Below are 22,029 nucleotides of genomic sequence, written 5' to 3'. Positions count from 1 at the left end.
GACGGACGCATCAGCGTCCGCTCGAGAAGAGGAAGGAGGCCCCTCACAGAGTAGCAACTCGGCCCATCCATGACCGAGCTGGCATATTGGGGGAACCTCAACCCCGGAGTTTGCCCGGACGTTCCCCCCATTAAAGGAGCGCCTTGAGTTCTTTGTCGCTCCTCAAATGAGGAAGTTACTTCCACGGCCGAGCAGTGAGTGCCCGTGGAAGCGGTCGTAAGAGTGGTGGAAGGGGTCTCTACGTTAACATTGTTTGGGTCATAAGGAGGCCTAGGGTTTACCAGACTTCCATCTGGATTTCTGGCCGCATGACGATCGTGCGTTTGCATCGTCCGTGCCATGTTCGACTGCAGGGACAGAGAAGAACGGGTGGATGTGAGTTGGTACGCACTAGAAATGGACCCACTCCATGAAGGAGACAACTCGTCTCCGTCCACTCTAGACTCCTCAGTCCCAGGCAAACGGCCGGCCTCAAGAGGAGAAACGGACGAAGCCGAGTGTTGAGCCAGCTTTTAAATAAACAAAGAAATAAAAAGACAAGGAAAAGAAAAACAGGCGACCTACCTCTGTAAGTGTTGAAAACTTGGAAACCTTGAAGATTGATCGGAAAACTCAACCAATGTCACCGGAAAACTCAAACGCGCGGCGGAGCTCTTGAAGATTCAAAGGAAAACACACTTTCTCTCTCTAGAAGCTCTGACTTCTCTCTAGAAAATGTAAAGTTCCAAAGTGCCAAAATGAAGTCAAACCCCTTGTATATATAGGAAAAATTTATGGGGGTAAGATAGTAAATTCATCTTTCCCGCCTAACTTAGCTCAACGGTTACAATTTGAAAAAGTGACCTAGAATTTGGAAGGACAAGGAGCAACTCCGTTAAATTAGGCGGAAAGGATGACCTAATAAACAGCGCGTCTAAAGGAAAGTTGGCAGAACTAAAGCTTTCTCCGAAATGGCAAGACGGTCGCAAAAATCGACGGCCTAGTCTAGTCCGCGCCGCTTGAATAGACAGCCGTTCGCCCTAAAATTGTCAGGCGGACAGAAAGTTGACAAAACTCTAAAACATCTGTGCGCGTCAAGGTTATTAGAGGTCAGAGGGGTCGGCCTGTATGCGTACGAGCCATCCCCCTCTTAGGGGCAAATGTTGAGGGTAAAAATACCTCGTGTATGTGGACCAATCCCATAGTGACACGTGGCCCAGTTATAGGGTGACACGTGTCACCACGGGAAGATGCCACGTGTTTAGGCAATATGATTCTTCTTTAAAATCAGCACGCCAAAAATCCCTAACAACGTCAGGGCCCAAATCCCGAGAAATGACAATGAAAGCCGTAAAACGGCGCCCCTAGAGTAGCACGTGGCGTCCGCTGATTGCGCAGCCAATTACGTCACGCAAATCTAGGGTATAAACCCTAGAGAGGGGCACGAGTCCCACCCCTATAAATACCCCAATCATTTATGATGGGGGGAGATTCAGACAATTGAAAACAACAGAGCATTAAATAGCTCCAACTTCTCTCTACTTTCTCTCTCTAGCCTTTTCCGTTCTGATCACTGACTTGATCGTCGGAGGCGAATATTCCGTTGATCGGAATATTCGTTGTTTTGCAGGTGGGACCAACTCATTGCCAGCAGAGCGTGACCAGTATCCCAGGAAATCCAAAAAAGACCCGAAACAAAAACCATTTAACTGCCGAATCCAAACAACTCGATAAACAATTGATTTTTTGAAACTGAAAACCGACCCGAACCATAATTTAGTAAACTTGAAATGGAACCGATCTGAATAACGTTAAACCGTAGAAGAACCGAACCAGTTATAAAATGAACGAAAAGAACCGAACCATTTATAAACTGAACCGAAAAAGAACAGAACCAGTTATAAACTGAACCGAAAAAGAACTGAACCAATTAGAACCGAACTGTTTCTAGCCCGAAACCGTTTCCAACCCGAAACTGTTTGAACCGGGATAAAAACCGTTTACATCGCACCGTTAACAGACCGCAATCCGTCTGCACCGAACCGTTTACTACCCGGACTGTTTATAACCCGAACAGAATTAAAACCGTTCAAGAATAAACCGAAACCAAATCGAACCGATAACTATATAAACCGAACCGAAACCAACCCGTGAGACACTTAAACCGATTTCAAACCGACCCGATTTAATACTGAACCGATTTCAAACCGAACCGAACTCAAACTGTCAAACCGTTTTGACAGTGCTAATATATATATCGTAGAGAAAAGGATTGAGTAGGGATAACAAGGGAGGAGAGAAAGGGGTGAGGGAAAGCTAGCGTTGGGATGTGCTTTGTTAGATGGTTGAAGTTGGCTGGGGGTGGTTTTTTATTTTTAAAAAATAATAAAGAAGCCGTAGTAAACTTTGCTCAAATTGTTAAAATTGAGTTATTGTTATGAAATATTTGTAGATATCCATTATCCTCCTTTGTATCATTCCGGAACAATCTAAATCTAGGGTTATCCAATCAAACCCTAATATATTGTATGTATATATACACCTTATCATATGGAATAAGATACACAGATTTATTCTCTCCTCAATTCTTCTCTTATTCCCTTTATTTTACAATACGTTATCAGCACCAAATCTAACCAAATGAGCATAATATCAAGGGAAGTCTTAGATTGTTAATCTCGATATTGGCAATCAAAGTAACCGTAAAATTCAATACGATGGACTCGTTTGATTGATTAACCGCAAATATTAATGCTGCCAAAGGTACGCTTATTTCTGTTTTTGACGACATGCTAAAATCATACTCTAGTAGTTATACACCTTTTGTATGTAAGCCACAATTAGAATTTAGAATTATATTATTGATGATTAATCGATTGAATGGTTTACCTAGAGTATTAGATATGATAGTCAAAGGTCCACATATGATTTATTATTTTATCAATTAATTTGTTTTGAATAATTTCTTGATTGATAATAATTTCTTGAGTGATAGTATCCTTGAAGATAAAATTTTGGATCAGATTTAATTTGGGCAATATTATATGCTGACAATGGTTTTCATCCATTCAAATTGCATAATTAATAATAATGACCATTACGCCTCCTCATAATCTATGTATGTTTGTTGTTTCGTTTTGCCAGAGTATATTATATAGTTAAGCACAAATTTCATCTACTATATCTAATTGGATCCATGTTTAAGATTAAATAGTTTATATATATATATATATATATATATATATATATATATATATATATATATATATATATATATATATATATATTAGTCCGCTTGCCTTTAGCCTCATATTAGACAATGTTTATTTACTGTATTTGTTTGGTATCTTTCAAATCATGTCATGATTTTGATGATAGGATTGACATAATCTTAGTGATAATATCTTTTTATTATCCTCCTTAATTATCTCCTATAAACTAGATGTACATATATTGTTGCTACCATTACTCCCTAGATTGACGTTGACTTATATTCTCAAGCTTTATGAAGGAAATCATCAATAAAACATTCTCTACACTTGTATCCTATGTTGCTCGTACTTGATTATTCTTTAATTCACACACATGTATCATGAACTATATCCCAACACTGTTGCAATTATTAATCCTTTATGGATGTCATTATGTGTCAATTTTATTCTATGTCTAATGACTCGTGATGGCTACTTATGGCTACTTAGCATTGCTCTCATGATCTTATGTACCTGATGTGGTTAATTATTCGATTTGTTTATAATTCTACCATGTATGAAGTAGCATTATACTTATAGTACTCTATTAAACCTATTACTTTCATTCATGATTATGTGATTGGAGAGAGAGAAATGATTGAAAAAAAAATTAGATAAATAAAACCGAGCAAGTATATTGTTTGCGAAATAGATGGTTTTATAAGCATGATTAAGTTATTATATGATGTTTCTTATATATGACATCAGATTCTTATATATGATAATTAATTATAATGGTTAATAACCATGACTCCGCTATATGAGATACTTATGATTTACTTTGAAGTGGATAATAAGACAAGGAGTGTATTACTAGTAATTTTATTTCCTTAAGTATAATATGAAAACATACATGTACATGATGACTTACAAATGTCCAACAATAGTTTCTATGGTATGTTGTTGGCTATATTATCCTCCGTAAGCAAAACCAATGTATGTAAAGTGAAAATAAATACATAAATAAATACTTTGAACAATCGATATATTATTATATGGTCTTTGAGTGGATATCCTTGATTCCAACTTTGGGTTAAAAGTGGAGATCCTTGATCCCAACTAGACTATTAGCTCATTCCCAGAAGTGAATGAGCAATCTCAAGATTGAAACAATAATAATAATATAAGCATGTTTGCATGATGTTATTTTGATATAATTCATTGGAAATTCATGAGAATTACCAAAACGATTACATATATTAGCTATTTGAGCAAGAAATAGTGTTATGAGTTCAAGAAATTAATTCACGACATTACTTGTGAGCAACTTATTTAAAAGTATATTTATTATGCCCACACTTATAAGAGATTAATATAATTGGGATAGACAAAAATAATAACTTTGCTTTGTTTGATACATGCATTGCTAAAAGAATTTATGGCTTGAGAAGAAGATGGATTTAAAGATTGTTGGACTAGTTTTATACCCCCATATGCAAGGAGTAGGGGAGATAGTGTTTATTCCACTGTTTTTATGTAATCCTTGCACATGAATAATTAAATATGTTAATGGTCAGTTTGGTACATACACTAGCCTAAATATCAATAATTTATTTAATAGAGGTGGCCACATGATAATCAAATATTTAGCATGATACCATCCTGAAGATGGATATGAATAAATGTCATTATTTATATAATAGCTATAAATGTACATATTAAGTTGATGTCCTAGGTGGACAAGATCAGTTGCTATTGAACTAGCACACCTGATGTGTGGTAATGCAAAAGGTTACAACGATAAGAACTCTTGGAACAGGAAAGAAGCACTGATTGACAATGACAAATTTGAGAAAGCTAAGTGACACATTTTATGTATATCCTGAAGAGATCATTTCTAATACATTATAATGTGATATGATTATATAAAGTACTCTAGAAGAGTATAAAATGTTGTCCAACAAGGTTAACATGTATCAAGATTACAATCAATGCTCCAGTGGAGTATGAGTATTAGTTAATTGTCTTGCCAATTGTAGAAAGAAACACACTGGTGTACTTATATCACATCATTTTCATGGCCATGCATAAAGTATCTCTAATAAGGTGATCACCAATATTATAAAACTGATCATAATTTAAATATTAAAGCAAAAGTGATTGGATGTGATAATTAATAATTAGGCCATCCGGGGTTTAATAAATTCCCGTTATGAAAACCTAAAGTTTCATTTGATATGAAAGAAATAATGTGCTGACGCTCTCTCATGTTAAATATATGAAATAAATTGAATGGCAAGATATAACAATGAGATTGAGCTATATTTAGATTGTGATTTTTAATAGTTTGTGTAAAAAGAAAAGTTCAAGAGATAATATATTGGTCAATCTGAATAATTGGTGACCAGAAGTTCACTAGAATAATTTATATGTTGACAAATATTAGGTGACCAAAAGCTCACCACGTACAAATTATATGTGAAAATTTTAAGTAACTAGTGTTACTATCAATGTTTCTACTGATCCCGAAAATCACCACCTAGTGAAATTACAAAAAAAAAAAAAAAAAAAAATTATATTTGTATAACAATTCTCTTGATTGGGGCTATTGTATGTCAGCACATAAGAAATAGAAAAGAAGGAAATTCAACTGCACAACATATGTCTCCCCATTGATGTTGAATTATTGATCTCCTGAAGAGAACAAATTGTGAAAGATTTAATAATAAATACATATGTATTATGCAATGTATAGTTAATGAAGAAATAATTTAAAATTGCTCTCTAGAAGAGATAAAAGATTGTTTTAATATAATTATTCTGAGAGATAAATTTTGTTGATTATGATCCTCCCATGAAATGAATATTATTGTAAATTTGTATACTAAGTTGGTGAAGAACTGTGATGCCCCTATATATGAGATATTTTACCAACTTAGGGGGAGAATTGGAGTAAGTTGGCAAAAATTAATTAAACTGATGATCCCTATATAAATAATGGTAATTTGAAATATTTTCTAGCCAACTTTCGTCCATATGCTATCAAGATATGTTGCACATTTATGATTTGATTTGTATTCAGTTATGACTCATGTTGCATAGCGTTGAAGATACATTTTGGTCATATTAATTATGTGTATACATTGAGATAAAATCTTGCCAATTGTACTTGAATCACTACACCTGAAGTGTAGGTTGTATATGATCGGTTCCAAAATAAAGATATGTTTAATAGATATGATATTTGGCAAGATAGTGCAGTTAACACTAATAGTGTAATAGTATATAAATACCAAAGTGAATGAAATACCCTAAAAGTGGTATAGATATCTGAATTATTATTATAGATGGCCTATGATGTAAGAAAAATTATGATGGTACCAATGAAAAATGTATTCAGATATCATTGTCAAAATAGCATGCAAATTAAAATTGTACCTTGAGGAATTATATGATGATACCGGTATATGATGGAACCGATAAATAATGCATATGCATGATATAATGGACTAGTGAATAAGGGATCTGGAATATATGTCCATTTTAATGTCGACATGATGATAATAATAATAAAAGTTTATCATGGACCAGAAGTCCAAAGAAATATGGATTTTTAAAATCCACACTGTACAGTGTCTTGCATTATTTCGAGTGTTATTTATGTTCATATGCATGTGTGAGTCTTAGGTTTTTGAATTATTCATTGCATATGTTCGAAGTTGTAAATGCATTACTCATTATATAAGTTGTTTATCATATTTTTATATATCATATTGCATGCTTTATTTTCTATATAATAATTGTGGTGTATGTCAATGTTCATTCAAAGTATAGTAAGACATATTTACAAATTTGATGGAAAATTAGAAAGAAATACTTATGTTCCTATGGGCTTATACTTGTGATGAAAATATCGAAAACGTCGATTTAATAACATGTTGTGAATCATGTAAGAAGAGTTCTTGAAGAACTTATATACGATGTTTTTAAATAATCAGCCCTACAAATTTTTGAATATTACAATTATCAAACTCTTGAAAATTTTATGTGACTACATCATTGACATCTCAACCTGAAGTTTGGGTATATAAGAGTAAGTGAGATTTACTATTTCTATACGTAGAAAAATTATCGTGTAGTTAATTATGAAACTTCTAAAGAAACGGGATACTTATGCGTGAGACTATTTCTTATGGTCCAGAAGAACCATGATTAATGTATATAATTGCATATGTTATATTATAATTCATATGAGATTGAAGAACGACATTAATAATGTCAAGTTTTGTCTATTAATGAATGTTTGATCAAATAATAATTATCAATTTCTATTATTAACGACTTCTAGAAGAAGTCATAACTGCATAAGTTTAATTTTTAGAGATAAACACAAGTATGGTGAAATGAAGACACTTCACATGTTCACGTGAATACCTGAAGAATTGAAGATGCAACTTCAACTCTGGAGAGTCGAAGATCAACGGATGATACTTTACTTACTACATATTAGAAGATATCCAAACATATTGGATTCATCGTTGCGGTACTAGAAGATCTCAAGTACAGTTATGTATTCAACAGGGGGAGAAAATACGCGCTGCACTCTTTTTCCCTTGACCATGGTTTTGTCCCAAATTGAGTTTTCCTGGTAAGGTTTTTAATGAGGCGGCATCTCAAGCGTATTACGAAGAATGATGTACTCTTTTTTGTTCACTATGTTTTTATCCCACAGGGTTTTTCTTAGTAAGGTTTTAATGAGGCATAGTCTTCGATAATGGACATCCAAGGGGGAGTGTTATGAAATATTTGTGGATATCCATTATCCTCCTTTGTATCATTCCGGAACAATCTAGATCTAGGGTTATCCAATCAAACCCTAATATATTGTATGTATATATACACCTTATCATATGGAATAAGATACACAGATTTATTCTCTCCTCAATTCTTCTCTTATTCCCTTTATTTTACAATAGTTATATTATTGTATAAATTTTCATTGTGAGACTATGGGCTATAGTGTTAGGAAGGGCTAGCCCACCATAGAAATATGGAAAGTGAAAGGTTTTTTCTTTTTCTTTTTTTTAATAGAATAGAGAGGGGTTATTTTATCAAATAATAATAGTCATTCGACATTTACAATCATCCCAAAAAATATCTAAATTCTCAAAAAAAGTACTACCTCCGTTACAAGTTATGTGATACGATTAGACATTTTTCCTCTCTGTTTTATGTTAAATCGTTGCACATAACCTGTAATGGAGGTAGTACTAAACAACCCTATACTAATGACATCGCTTCTGAACTACTCCTAACAATTTTAGATATTTTTGCATCGTTCTTGACAAAGATTCATTGATGTATAGTCACAAAGTTATAAATCTTGATTGATCATCAAGATTGGCAAATTTGCAAGACGAATCTTTTAAATCTGCACCCTTATACCAACAAAATTGTAATTCCACAAATTTGCAAGACAAATCTTCCAAATTTGTATCCCTGGACACACGAAAAACAAACAAACAAACAATACTAAAAAAATCCCACCATTAGGGAATCGACTAAACCCTACAAGAAGTGACTGGACTATAATCACGATAGTATTGGTGATCTTTATTGACTAAAAACATTAAATTGAAGAAAAATTTGGAACTTACCATCAATGATAACCCCTAAGTCTTACTATGGAGGCTAGGTTTGAAGAGAGAGAACAAAGAATTACAATTATCCAAGAAAGTGAAAGTTTAAGGGAAGGGGAAAAGAAAAAAATGAAAAAATAAAAAAATAAAAAAAAATAAATAATAAATTAATTTTTTGTAAGAAAATTACGTATAACCGGTTACGTGTAATGGCCGAAAATGTTACCTTCGGTCACCAGCTAAATACCTTATTTGCAAGGAATAAAACTTCAGTACCTTAATTGCTACTATCACCGAAGTTCAGTACCTTGTAGTGCTATTAACTTAACTTTTCATCACTATTCTGATTCATCATTCATATAAATATATATTTCGCAAATACACTTTTGAACTGATTGTATCAAAAAGCAATCAGTCATTCTGAACTACTAGTACCACTAGGAAAGGGAAATCAGTCTCCAAGCTCGTGTTTTTTCCTGTTAGTATTATCCTCAGGTGGCAAGGATACATACTGGAATATCTTTTCAAGTTGTACAGCATCCACCTGAAATCTCTCAGCAACCTCTTTTAGACCTAGAGGCCCATCATGCTCATCAGCCGTGCCTTGATGAAGACGCATTATGTGGCGAAATTGAGCTACATTTAATGTCCCTGCAGCAACAGGCCTTTCCTCATAACGTCCAGTCTCAGGAGTCGTATTTCTTACTTTTGGCAAGGGTCTTTTAGGCTTCTGTACCACATGAGCCTGCACCATATGAGCAGACATGCTTTATGTAAAGTAACATCAACTAAAAACAGTTCTTTCAGGAAGCAACACCAAGTGGGTTGATCAAGATAAACTGAGAGCTTTTAAGTCATCAGGATCATCCCAATCACTTAAAAAGGATAACACTAGCAAACCCTCCTCCCCAACAAGCACAAAGAAGGAAAATAGGCAACAAAAGCATTCTCAAAAGAAAATAAAGAATTTTTTTCTGTTCCCTTGGGTGTTCTACAATACTCGGTAATTAATAAATATAATTTATATCATCAATCACCCAAAGTCCAGAACTAGTTTTGCAATTCACGAAAAGAAAAATCTGACAAGGTACATAAAATTTCAATGCCATTTCCATTTTTCCTTTGGCAAGTCAACCTAGTCATGTGCCCAAAACATCTACACTAAAATGAGAAAGGTATGCAGAAAGTTCACACATTGCAATCTACTCTAGCTTGTTGCTGGCACAGTTAGCCTACTTTTGCTTCAGTCATATACCTGATATACTCTACAGGCTAGAGTCACAATAAACCAGATGTAATTAATGTATTACGAAAATTCTACCATGTCAAAGGTAAATCCTTGATTAGTTAGCCTTGTGGTATTGGAACTAATTTGGTACACTGAAGAGCCATGATCACTAGCTAAGTCGGGCAATGTGGAGAACATGTCATTTGCGGCATACCATAAAAGCATTGATTGTTATAGTGCAATTTCATACTTCCTCAAGGATTCACAAGTATTAAGAAAGCAGGAAAGAGTGTGATTGGACCAAAAAAACCACGTTAATTACAAACAAAACTTAAGAAAAAGTTACAAAATGTAGCAAGGATAATTGGGTATTAAATCTTTACAAGTGTGAAAGGAGAAATTAGATTTCTTTTTAATAGGTGGAAGTATAGATTACATTACTCTTTTCTTCTATTATCAAGCTAGTATAACCAATGTGACAACTTTCAAGCGTAGGGAAAACATTAAATTGTATAATAGGCTAAAATAATGGAAATCATACCAATAGGGTATGGATTTGAAACCCCATAATGTGAAATTTAATGCCATCCCCTTATTTATTTTTTTTGGAAAAATAGAAAAGAAAAAATTCAACCTTTGCACTTTTTTCTCCTTAAAAATCCAACCTTCATTTTATTCCTCAAAAATCCAACCTTTATACTCCACCTTCTTGATGACCGGTTTTTTTTTTTAAGTCATATGCCATGTGTTAGCTATTAATAGGGCAATTAATTTTTTAATTATTAAAAACAGATTTAATTAAAAGAGAAAATTTTACAAAAACAAAAACCAAAAAAAAATTCAGAAAACTAGACAAACACCACCATCTCCACCCGTCAGCCACCTTTTTTCCCCTTCCCCTTCATTGTCGACGCACGACACAGCTTCCCTGTCTACGCCCAATCGTCTCCCAATCGCCGGCAACGACCATCTCCATTGAAAGTCTTACCAGAAAACCTCCAAGTTGGTTGAGGTTGGTTTTCGGTGGTTACGGGTGGTGGTGTTGGTGCGAGTTGTTTAGGGTGGTGGTGTTGTAAGAACATGAAAATCCATGGTGACAAATCTGACAGAACACCGCCAGTACACCACCAACACCAGTCTCTCTCCTCTTCTCTTTCTCCTGCTTTGTTTCACCCAAATTTCCTAAACACCTCCTTTCTTCTTCCTCCTCCCCCCATTAATCCACAACCCTAGGAAGAAGGAGGAGGAAGATCATCATTAATGGCATGTGCTTCTAGAAGATTAAGAGATCTTACACCAATACCTTGATGCTATTGCTTCCGTGAACACTCCAAACACATGAAAATCCCATAAGAAACAAATGCCAATTATGGGTTTTTATGGGAACAATCAACACAAGTTTTGTTCCCTATTTGTGATTGAAGGTCTCTTAATCTTCTAGAAGCATGATCTTCCTCCTCTTTCTTCCTGGGGTTGTGGATTAATGGGGGAGGAGGAAGAAGTTCTGGTGGTATGGTGGTTAACCGGTGTTGGTGTTGGTGGTGTGCTGGTGGTGTCATTGGTGGATTGTTAGGTTGTTTCCATTTTTTAGGAGAGAGGAGTGAGAAAGGAAATTAAGAGGAGAAAAAAAAAAATTAAACCTATTTAACAGGTTAAAAGTCAAAAGTCAAATGGATCTGTTGGAGAAGATGGGGTATAAAGGTTGGGTTTTTGAGGAATAAAATGAAGATTGGATTTTTAGGAGAAAAAAGTACAAAGGTTGGATTTTTCTTATCCATTTTTCCTTTTTTTTAGAAAATATGTAAGCCCAATTTTATTCATTTTTTATTAAATACTTCACATATCTATACTGTTATTTTAAAACAGGAAAAATTAAAGGAAATTTAAAGTGTCCACGTGTCCTTTTTTATTTTCCATGTTTTCTTTTTTATTTTTTTTTTATTTTTTTGTAAAATAATAAATAATTTAAGTTTTTTTTTTTAAAATAAAAAAAGAAAAAAACCTTAAATGTTCAATTTATTCCCCAAACAACACTTCATATACTTATTAGTTTTCGGTAAATTTATACTTGATTGCTTGAAGGGTTGCATTTGTTTTTTATTTAATTTCTTTTCATGAAGGGTTGCTTTAGTTTATTATTTTATATTTTTTTAATCAAACTCCCATTTTCATTAACTATTCAAATCAAAATGCATTTTACTTTCCTCCCTAATTAAATTTCAATTATGAATGTAATCACTCTTCCCTTCTTTCTACCCCAAATCATTTTTATTCATCCCCAATTTTTAATAACTAAAGCACTAATTATTACTACTTTAATAATAGATACTTTTCTTTTTACAAACAAAGTTAGCAAAAAAGGTACAGTGCAATTCATGATTTTTTACATATTTTTTAACTTATTTTTGCTTATTCATTCTAGGTTTATGTCAACTTGTGAAGTTTTTGGTTTGAATTGATATTATTTGTTGAAATATATTCACAACCATCAAGGTATTTTTTTTTATTTATTTTTTTTGGGAATAATTTATCAAAATTATAATCATGTGTCAAATTCAATATTAATATTGTACGTGTGATCATTCTTCTTTTTTATAATTTTTTTTTTTTTAAAAGTTTTTAGTTTGCATCTTTCGGTTCCTTCTCAATCTAAGTATATTTACTGTAAATCAATTTGTAATGCACTTTTTTGGGGCATTCTACCATTAAATTTCATTAAACAAAGTAGATCTTTTTTTTTCGGTTTTTCCTCATTTTGCATCTTAGTCAAATAGTTTAGTCGCTAATTAAATTTAAATCCAAGATCTTCCAAAATGTTGATTTCCTATTTTGCTTCATGAAATTGGCATATCAAATGTTGAATTGACTGATATTTTGAAAACTACGAAGGGCAGTAGCATGGCTAGCTTTCAATGTTGTTCAAGAGTTTCAATCCAATTTTTTGCTAGGATAATTTTTCATACATATATTTGTTATTAAATTACCCCCCCCCCTCTATTTTCACTTCTTAAGGCATACATAACTTGATCAATCCTTCCATTAAAAAAAATTATAGATAAAAATAATCGCACGGAATGAATACTAGTTTTTAGTCTACAAAATGAAGGCTCAAAAGCGAAACAAAATAAGGAAAAAAAAAAAAGCCAAAGAAACTAAACAAAACAATACCAAACCTAAACCAAAAACAATTCCAGAACATTAAACAAAAGCAAAATTACAATTACAATGTCTTCACACCATAGTTATTCAACTAAAACTATGTAACCTACAAAATATTCAGTTAATGAAAGAACCTCATTTACAAACAAATCCTCGTGAAGTCCAAACTTTTACAAGGCAATTATGCTCTAGCTGATTGACTACTAAACTGGAGAAGACAGAAACTTCTTTAACCTGTGATGGGTTGCCAACCCACCGTATATAGGTGGTAGTCGTTCCTTTGCAACTTTTGTCTCCACTTTTGTGGGGGTTATTAGGGTTTGTATCTATATTAAAAAGGAATGTGAATCTTATGTACTGACGTGGGTATGGAATTCTAAGGCGATAAGGTAGAGTTGGAATCTCCCTAGTATGAGGTTCCATGACAAAAGTGCAGTACCAAAGAATGGAATGGATTTTAACTCCAAAAGTCCATTCTACATTTCCACCCCAATCCAATTTGTCCAACCAAAAGCCCCTAAAGGCATAATCAATAAGTATTATGCACTATCTTATGTTTCAAAAGGCATTCTCCATATATCTATTTTTCTGATTTTACTACAAAAGTAGCCAATCCTGGCAATCTTGAAAAGTAATTCTACATAAAATAACTCATTAGCTAGTCAGCAAATCTCAAATTTAACTAATGCTATTTGTTGGTCTAGTAATCAGCTATAGTAAGACTATAAAGGGAAAAATGAAGTTGGAAGTCCTTTAATTAGCCCCTTGGCTAAAAGTTCATCAACATGTAAGTGGCTTATTAGTCGTGCAGTTTTGATGAATATGTGACATGGTTGTATCATGTTAGTGTTGATACCTCTTATTGGCCCCTTCACAAAACCCCTAGGAAAACATCCTCAATGTTTCAATTTTTTAACTATAACTTCCTCAAAACACTCCCCTGGCTTAAAATATCTATTGTATATGGAATGTAGATGCAAATATATGCAACAATATTCATTCCTTCTCCTTATCCTTTAGACTTCATGCTTTCATTCATCCTGATACAGTCCTCTTCTTAAAAGGAGGGTTTCCATAGAAAGACTGAGAAACATTACCTCATTTTAACAATTTGTTAGGCTTTAGTACAATAGCATGCATGATCGAAGCAATGATGCACAGACTATAAATAAGGGGATGCAATCACACAGCTCAGGCTGTTTTGCAAAACAAAGCAAATTCATACATTCACACTATTGAATTTTAACCTTGATTGTACATTATTTAGTTTAAGAATAGTACTTACTACTTCTGACATAATATGACCACACTTACCATGATATGACTATTTAAAGGAATACTTCCTCCGTTCTTTTTTGATTGACATATTTGATGTTTAACAATTTGCTTTGACTAGCTTTTGTAAACGTGAATAATATATTAATATATCTAGGGTAATATTAATATATCTAGGGTAATATATAAATAATTAATTAATTTAGTATGTAAACGTGAATAATATATTAATATATCTAGGGTAATGCAACTCTACCCCAAAGTTTGTGTTTCCATAAATTTTCATAGCATCTCATATTCTCATAACTAATCAAAAGAAGTTGATGAGGGGATATTGAAGTTATGGAATATAACAAATCACTTAAGCGCAAAGTTGCATCACCATAAATTTAGTACTCACCAATTCTAGCAGTTTATACATAAATCCATTACAAATATTGATATTAGCTTCCATCAACTAAACTAATCAAAAAAAGAAATAATGTCATTCTATCATCCACAAACTTGCAAAGGTGCGATTTAGCTTTATCGCATTAATCTAAAAGCTATGTTACTTGAAATTTCATTTCAACTCAAGTTCAATGGCTTCCCAAATTCAGTCTTTAGACACAATATTAATCCTGGAGGAGGCAAATTGAACTATGATCTTAGGATAGCCCCGTATACATTCTGCTTTAGAAAACAACTCTCTAACAAAGTCTCAACTCACGGAATATTTTTTCAAAAACAGCAAAGTCAGACACTTGGAAATATACCTGTGTCAATGAGTACCTGAGTCCAAGTAACATAGTCTAAAAGCACCCCAATGGCTTCCCAAATTCAGTCTTTAGACATAGCATCGGTCGCAGAAGGAGGAAAATTGAACTATGTTCTTAGGAAAAGCCCCACATACATTCTACACTACATTTCAAACCAATACTTTAATCGTTCAACAAGGATAGTTCACAAATAATTCCTTTAATCTTTACCTTTGTAAATAACAACTATAGAACACAAAGATCACAAGTCCAGCATATAAGCAACTAAACATGTAGAAAGATAAAAGAAAAATTTATCAAAGCCCAACCTCGCCCATTTCAAGCTTGCCACCAGGCTTAGAACTGATTTTTCCAACCATTTTATTGAGCATTGCTTCATAGCTTGGATCTCTATCTTCCAACACTTCATCAGTTCTCTTAGACTTGTCATCGTCAACGCTATACCAGGCCCGTCCCTGAGCCAGGGCAAGAGGGGCAGCCGCCCTCGGCCCAGGGAGAAAAGGTCCATTTTTATAGTTCCCTCCTAACAAAAACCTACACACATTTGTCTCAATTATTAAATTCGGCTTGAAAAATCACAAAAAATAAATAAATAAATAAACTTTACAACCTAATTATCAAATTTAGCAACAGAACCGCTCGTTATAAACTTATGATACTTCAAAACTTCAGCAATTATAACCAATAGTTCAGTAATCCACATTCTCCTCAATCAACAAATTAAGCTCCATAAATCACATAAATTATTTTCGCTTAAGAATATTAAAGTTAATTCACACAGCAAATATCTAGAACAAAAATTACTCATTATAATCATTCATAACTTCAGTAATTATAACCAATAGTTCAATAATCCACATTAGAAAAACCCTAATTTGAATAATTTAATTAACACAATTGTAACGCAATACCCTAGACTGTGAAATTAATATTCGATGATAAAAGAAATTAAAAAATAATCTTAACTTAGAAGCTGCTGCATCGGAGGGGAGAAAGCTCAGTAGCCGTTTCATGGAAGAGAGAACTAGGAAAATGCTTCAATGGAAAACTCGGAATATGCTTCAGTGGAGGAGAGAGAGGAGCAATGTAAAAGTGAAGGCGAAAGAAAAAAATGAAAATAGCAGAAAGAGTTTTCTGGGTAACACGCCACAGCTTTAACTTCTGGTGTCATAAAATACAGCTTTTTATTTGCAAAACGTGGTGAGTTTAGGAGGAGTGATTAACCTGGTGGAGTGGTGGTGGTGAGTCCTGCCCAATATCGAGGGTAGGAATGTCATTTTTTTATTTTTTTTTGAGGAAAATCAACCCTTCTTTTGTAGCATAGCGTAACAGATTTCGGCATTATTATTAATACTATAATTAATGTTATCATTATTAATATTATTATTATTATTATTATTATTATTATTGTTATTAATTTTATTATTATTATTATTAATGTTATTGTTATTATTATTACTATTTTTACGATTTTGCTAACGAGCGTCCCGGGGCGTTAGATAAGGATAAATTATATTGGTTGAAATGGTATTAAGTTAGGAATTTATGACAAAATCACGCGTCGTTCGGTATAATTAATGTTAATTTTACTCTAATATTTGCATTTTAATTATCTTATCCAACGTCCCGGGGGCGCTCATTAGCTTTTGCCTTATTATTATTATAAATATTACTATTATTGCATATACCATTTATTTAGGTGAGTGAAAACATAAATAAATGTGTGCCATATTTAACATATGTTAATAGTAGATTGATAAAAGACAATAGTATAACATGTTCAAATTATTACAACCGCATGCCAAAATAGGAACATGATAAGACGAGTTCAACATTGTGATGAATTAACCATTTACTACCATATGATCATCATTTTCATCATCTTCATTGTCGCTTTGATCTTCGTTGTTATCATCTTCATTGTCGCTTTGATCTTCGTTGTTATCACATATTTAAAAGCACACAATTTTTTTGCAGTTTTTTTATTCTTTTTATATCATTGGTTATTATTATTAATGAAATTATATATTTAGTATTATTATAAAATATTAAGTATTTCTTTCAAAAAAATATATTAAGTATTACTATTCCCTAAAAAAATTTATTAACTATTTGTTATTATTATTCTCGATAAATAGTAGAAATTGCTATTATTTTTTATTCCAAAAAAAAAATGTTATTACTTCCTCCGTTTTCTTTTACTTGCAACACACCATTGAGCACAGTTATTAAGAAAACAAGCCAACAATATGTGCACATGTTCCCCAAGTAATAATAATGACTTTAATCAAAGTGTAATTAAATCTGAGTGCTTCCCACGTAAGGCTTTTACAATTGATTAAAAAGCCCAAAATTTTGGTGGAAGCTCTAAAAATTTAAATATCCCGCCAACCCCACCAAATTTTAAGAAGTTGACAAACTTTATCAAAGTTACAGCATATTTAAAAAACTTAAACACAATTCCAATGTTCCATTTTTTTCCACTTTTGAATTTACTTTCTCTTAGATAAAAGAAGCTTTCTAATTTCTCTTAAATTACACTTGAACACAAAACACTTTCTGTTAATTTTTTCTCCACTGCATATTTATTCCATGGCTAATTCATTTGGAAGCTACTTGGTTTGTGAAGGCTTTGACGATTTTCCGGATATTACAATGGAAGAGCTTCTTGATCTTGAAGGTGTAGTCAACAATCACTTTGGCAATGACTCCAACACCCCTGAGAACAACAATAATATTAACATCGTCACTGTCGAATAAATGCTTCAAATGGAAGATGCCATAAATGCTGAAATTGATGATGATGATGAAGATGTGCCAGATGATGAGGTATGGTATTTGTCTGATGATGAGCATTATGAGTTTAAAGCTTATAATGATGCATGCATTGAGTTAAATGTTCCATCTTTTGTAAACATTGACAACCAGATCCCATACCCAAATTCTGGACACATTTTAGGGAATAAAAGACCAATGATGAACAATGAATTTAGGCAACAATTAGTTATGGAACTGTTTGCAGAAACAACAAACTTGAATGTACCAAGGGGATTAATGAAGCACTTAGGTATTAAATATGGTGTTAATAGGACAACAATCCATAGGATTTGGTCGAAAGCTAAAAAACAAAAAACAGAAGGCCAAGACATTTGTGTTAATCATGCAAAGAAAAATTGTGGCAGGAAGCCTTTGCTTACCGATGAGGAAATTCTATGCTCTATTCCACTTAAACAGAGAACAACACTAAGATCTTTTGCAGCCGCACTTGGTGTTAGCCCATCTACAGTTTATAGGCTACTTAAGAGGGGGATTCTAAGATCACACACAAACTCAATCAAACCAAAGTTAACAGACAAACATAGAACAGCAAGATTACAGTTTGTTGTATCTAGAGTTATACCAGGAACTATTCACACATTACCAAGGTTTAAGATGATGTACAACATGGTCCACATCGACGAAAAATGGTTTTTCATGAGTAGGATAACACAAAGATTTTACCTGCTATCAGAAGAACAAGATCCATACAGAGCTGTTTAAAGTAGGACTCACGTGCAAAAAGTCATGTTCATGGACACATCGGCCAGACCACACATTGCTTCAAATGGATACATAAATTGGGATGGGAAAACAGGGATGTTTCCATTCACTGAACAAGTGCCAGCACAAAGAAGTAGCAAAAACAGAGAAAAGGGCACTATAGAAACGAAAGCAAAACAAACCATCACAAGGGATATCATCAAGAAAATGATATTAGAAGAAGTGATGCCTGCAATTAGAGCTACATGGCCAGAAAACTCATGCAAGACTATATGGATCCAGCAAGATAATGCAAGGCCTCACATCAACATTGATGATCCAGAATTTTTGGAAGAAGCAAATAAGGATGGTTTTGACATGCACCTAATCTGCCAGCCTGCTCAATCTCCGGACCTCAATGTATTGGACTTGGGGTTTTTTAGGGCAATTCAAGCAATTCAACACCAAGAGTTTCCTGAATCAGTTGAAGAGTTGGTTGAAAGTGTTCTAACCTCATATGCTAGTTATGATCCAAGGATCATTAACATGACTTGGCTTCACTCAATGTATGTAATGGAGGAAATTATGAAAGTCAAGGGAGGCAACAATTTCAAAAATCCTCATAAGGGCAAGAAAAGACTTCAAAGGTTGGGTCTATTACCATCCTATGTTGAAGTGTCAAATGAGTTGGTCCTAGATTCGATCAATTTTTTGAACGAAGGAATCATAGAAAGGGGTGAATCATCAAATGCCAACATGTTGTGAAAGATCATTAATGCAAACAAGGAAGTCCCTTTTGAAAATTTCATAAGAAAACAACTTTTTGTATCGATGTAAAGGTCCAACTTATGAGATGTGAAGTGGTGGGCAAAAGTAGATTTTTTTTTTTTTGTAAAAACTCAGTTAATTAAGAACGTAGTTGTGAATTGTAATGGTGAAAAGTAGAAGTTTTTGTAAACATGCACTTGAAATCTATGGCCCTATGGGGACACAATATTTTGTGTAAGAAAATTGTAATTGCATGCATGACTATAGTTTACATCTTTATTACAAGCATATCCTACTATAGCCTTTATACTTTATTTTTTCATGCAAATCTAACCAAAGAGATAGGACATACCAATCCATGTTCTTCAAGGTTGAGTCTCGTCAGAGTCATAATCCATCTTATGCATGAAATCGTTCTTCAATGGAAGGATTTCACCCTTTTCAGTATATGCAGCAGATCCTACTTTGCTTGCAACAAAGAACAACATTTGAAAACATAAATTAGCAGCTTGAAATCTAATAAAGGAACATATGTACACAAATTTATATGCTGCAGATGTTAATAATTTACCTGGTGAATCCCTTTGCTGTAATCTTACATCAAGAGATACCAAATTCCCGATATGAAGTTTACATGGAGTGAGAACATTAGTTCTCCAGATTTCCTCTGGGGTATCCGGAGCTTCACTCACATTGTGCCATGTGTTTTCAATCTTAGGGGAGTGGAAACATGGTTCATGCCTTTCCCATGAAAGAGGATCATATGGAGGAAGGTCTTGTGGCATTGAGTTAGGGATGAACTAGGAGTCATCATTTGACCAAGAATTTTCTTTTTTTGGACTACACATTTCTTTGTCACCTAGTGTTTTGTAGTCTTCCACACTATCATATGCCTGAGACCCACATGTTTCCCGTTTAAGCCTTTGTTGATTCTGTTCCCATTCCACATCAGGGTGATGTAGATCTTCATACTCACGGTATATATTACCATGAATATCTTTGAAAATACTTGTGACATTGCATTTTCTCGTGGCTTGTCTTTCCCACGCAGAAGGATCATATGGAGGGATATCTTCATACTCATAGTACATAGTGCCATGAATGTCTTTGAAACTGCCAGTGTCATTGGTAATCCTAATTGCTCGTCTTTCCCATGAAGGGGCATATGGAGGAAGGATGAGTGGCTTTGAATTAGGAATGAGATTTTCCTTAACAAGACCACAACTTTTTTTTGTGACCTGTTGCTTTGTAGTCGTCATCCTCCTCATGATGATGATTAAGACACAAATTACCTGTGACGTTGCGTTTCCTACTCATTTTTAGCACTGCTTCACGTAGAAGTCCTGAATCTACACTATTAAACAAGAGACAAAAACCACTTTTAAACACCACCTAGTAAATTTAAATAAAACAAAGTATTCAACTCATAACAATAACAATCACTGATTAATAAACCAAGAGAGAACATACAGCTAAACAATTAAAAAGGAAAGTCATAAACCTATAATATTTTAATAAATTTGTAATTGCTAAAATCCAATATAGCCTATGACTCCACACTTGATCAGATCGAAATGAACAAGGGGTTATTTAATCATGTCTAATATCATGATACCAAGACTAAATTAATGGTAGTATCTAAAAAGATACAACTAATCTTTTATCATTAGGATTCCAGATTCCTACTCACTATCCACTAAGTATTTATTTAATCACACATTCACACTTGTCAGAGTAATCATAGAACTTCAATTTATTTTCCCCATTATCCATTAAAAAAAGGCATACATCAATTATTTATATCCCAAATTAGTACCTTGGAAGAAGCAATACTATTACAATGCTTATAATATCATAAGCATACTACCTAACAATATTTGTTCAGAGTACTACTGATTTTTCCATAGTCAACATCAAATGACATCCAAATTGAACAAAATGCATGTCTAATCAGCTTATCAAAATGAACTTGATTCTTTCAGATGGTAGATCAAAATCAATTACCCCCAAATTAGTGTATAATATAATTTCCGATTCCAATTCTAATGCATGCAAATCGAAATATAAAGAAAAAAAAAATCAAAAATCAACTGGTTGCATCCTAATTCGAGCTAGAACATACCCAATACTTTAAATTAGGAAGACCTTGCAGCCCGGCACGGCAACATTTCGAGCCCTACGATCGGTTTCCTACGCACGAATGCACGATAGTACATCTTCCCTTGGTCCAGGATGAAGCCAATGGGCCAAATGTCCAGAATTTATGAAGAATTGACGAAATTGAGGGAAAATCGGGCAAGATCTGAAATTTTGGATGAGAGAGAAAATGGGATAATGAAACTAGGGTTCTTCAATGTTCATGTGAAACTCAAAGAAAATATGAAAACAATCCAGAAAATAAAAGGAATCCTAGAAAATAAAGTATGTCTGTTAATAAAAGGGAGGGAAAGATTAGTAATAGTAATAAATGATGTTAGGTAGTGGGTGGGTGTTTAGCAGTTAATGAGGGAAGT

At 33.5% G+C, this 22,029-nt stretch overlaps 2 protein-coding genes across 2 annotated transcripts; one reads left to right on the top strand and one right to left on the bottom strand.

Moving 5' to 3' along the window:
* Positions 1–8,976: 8,976 nt before the first annotated feature.
* LOC110722911 lies at positions 8,977–16,618 on the bottom strand. The gene is made up of 3 exons (XM_021902197.1): positions 16,196–16,618; positions 15,538–15,763; positions 8,977–9,554 (listed from the first exon to the last, which is right to left on the bottom strand). Exons 1-3 carry the CDS (start codon positions 16,240–16,242, stop codon positions 9,261–9,263), a joined length of 567 nt encoding a protein of 188 aa, XP_021757889.1. The 5' UTR covers positions 16,243–16,618; the 3' UTR covers positions 8,977–9,260.
* A 2,181-nt stretch (positions 16,619–18,799) lies between these two features.
* Positions 18,800–19,513, top strand: LOC110722901. The gene has a single exon (XM_021902191.1). It carries the CDS (start codon positions 18,800–18,802, stop codon positions 19,511–19,513), a length of 714 nt encoding a protein of 237 aa, XP_021757883.1.
* The last annotated feature ends 2,516 nt before the right edge of the window (positions 19,514–22,029 follow it).

The sequence above is a fragment of the Chenopodium quinoa genome, unplaced genomic scaffold (assembly GCF_001683475.1).
Source record: "Chenopodium quinoa cultivar QQ74 unplaced genomic scaffold, ASM168347v1, whole genome shotgun sequence".
Classification (NCBI taxonomy): Eukaryota; Viridiplantae; Streptophyta; class Magnoliopsida; order Caryophyllales; family Amaranthaceae; genus Chenopodium; species Chenopodium quinoa.
This window is presented reverse-complemented; position numbering and strand designations above follow the sequence as displayed.

Bases quoted from the DNA above. Each gene is read 5' to 3' on its own strand.
- LOC110722911 (XM_021902197.1), bottom strand. From the start codon at position 16,242: ATGAAACGGCTACTGAGCTTTCTCCCCTCCGATGCAGCAGCTTCTAA. The intron at 15,764-16,195 runs GTTAAGATTATT...AAATGTGTGTAG, and splicing joins TCCGATGCAGCAGCTTCTAA to GTTTTTGTTAGGAGGGAACT. The intron at 9,555-15,537 runs GTTGGGCTTTGA...CATATGGTGCAG, and splicing joins GCAAGCTTGAAATGGGCGAG to GCTCATGTGGTACAGAAGCC.
- LOC110722901 (XM_021902191.1), top strand. From the start codon at position 18,800: ATGGACACATCGGCCAGACCACACATTGCTTCAAATGGATACATAAAT.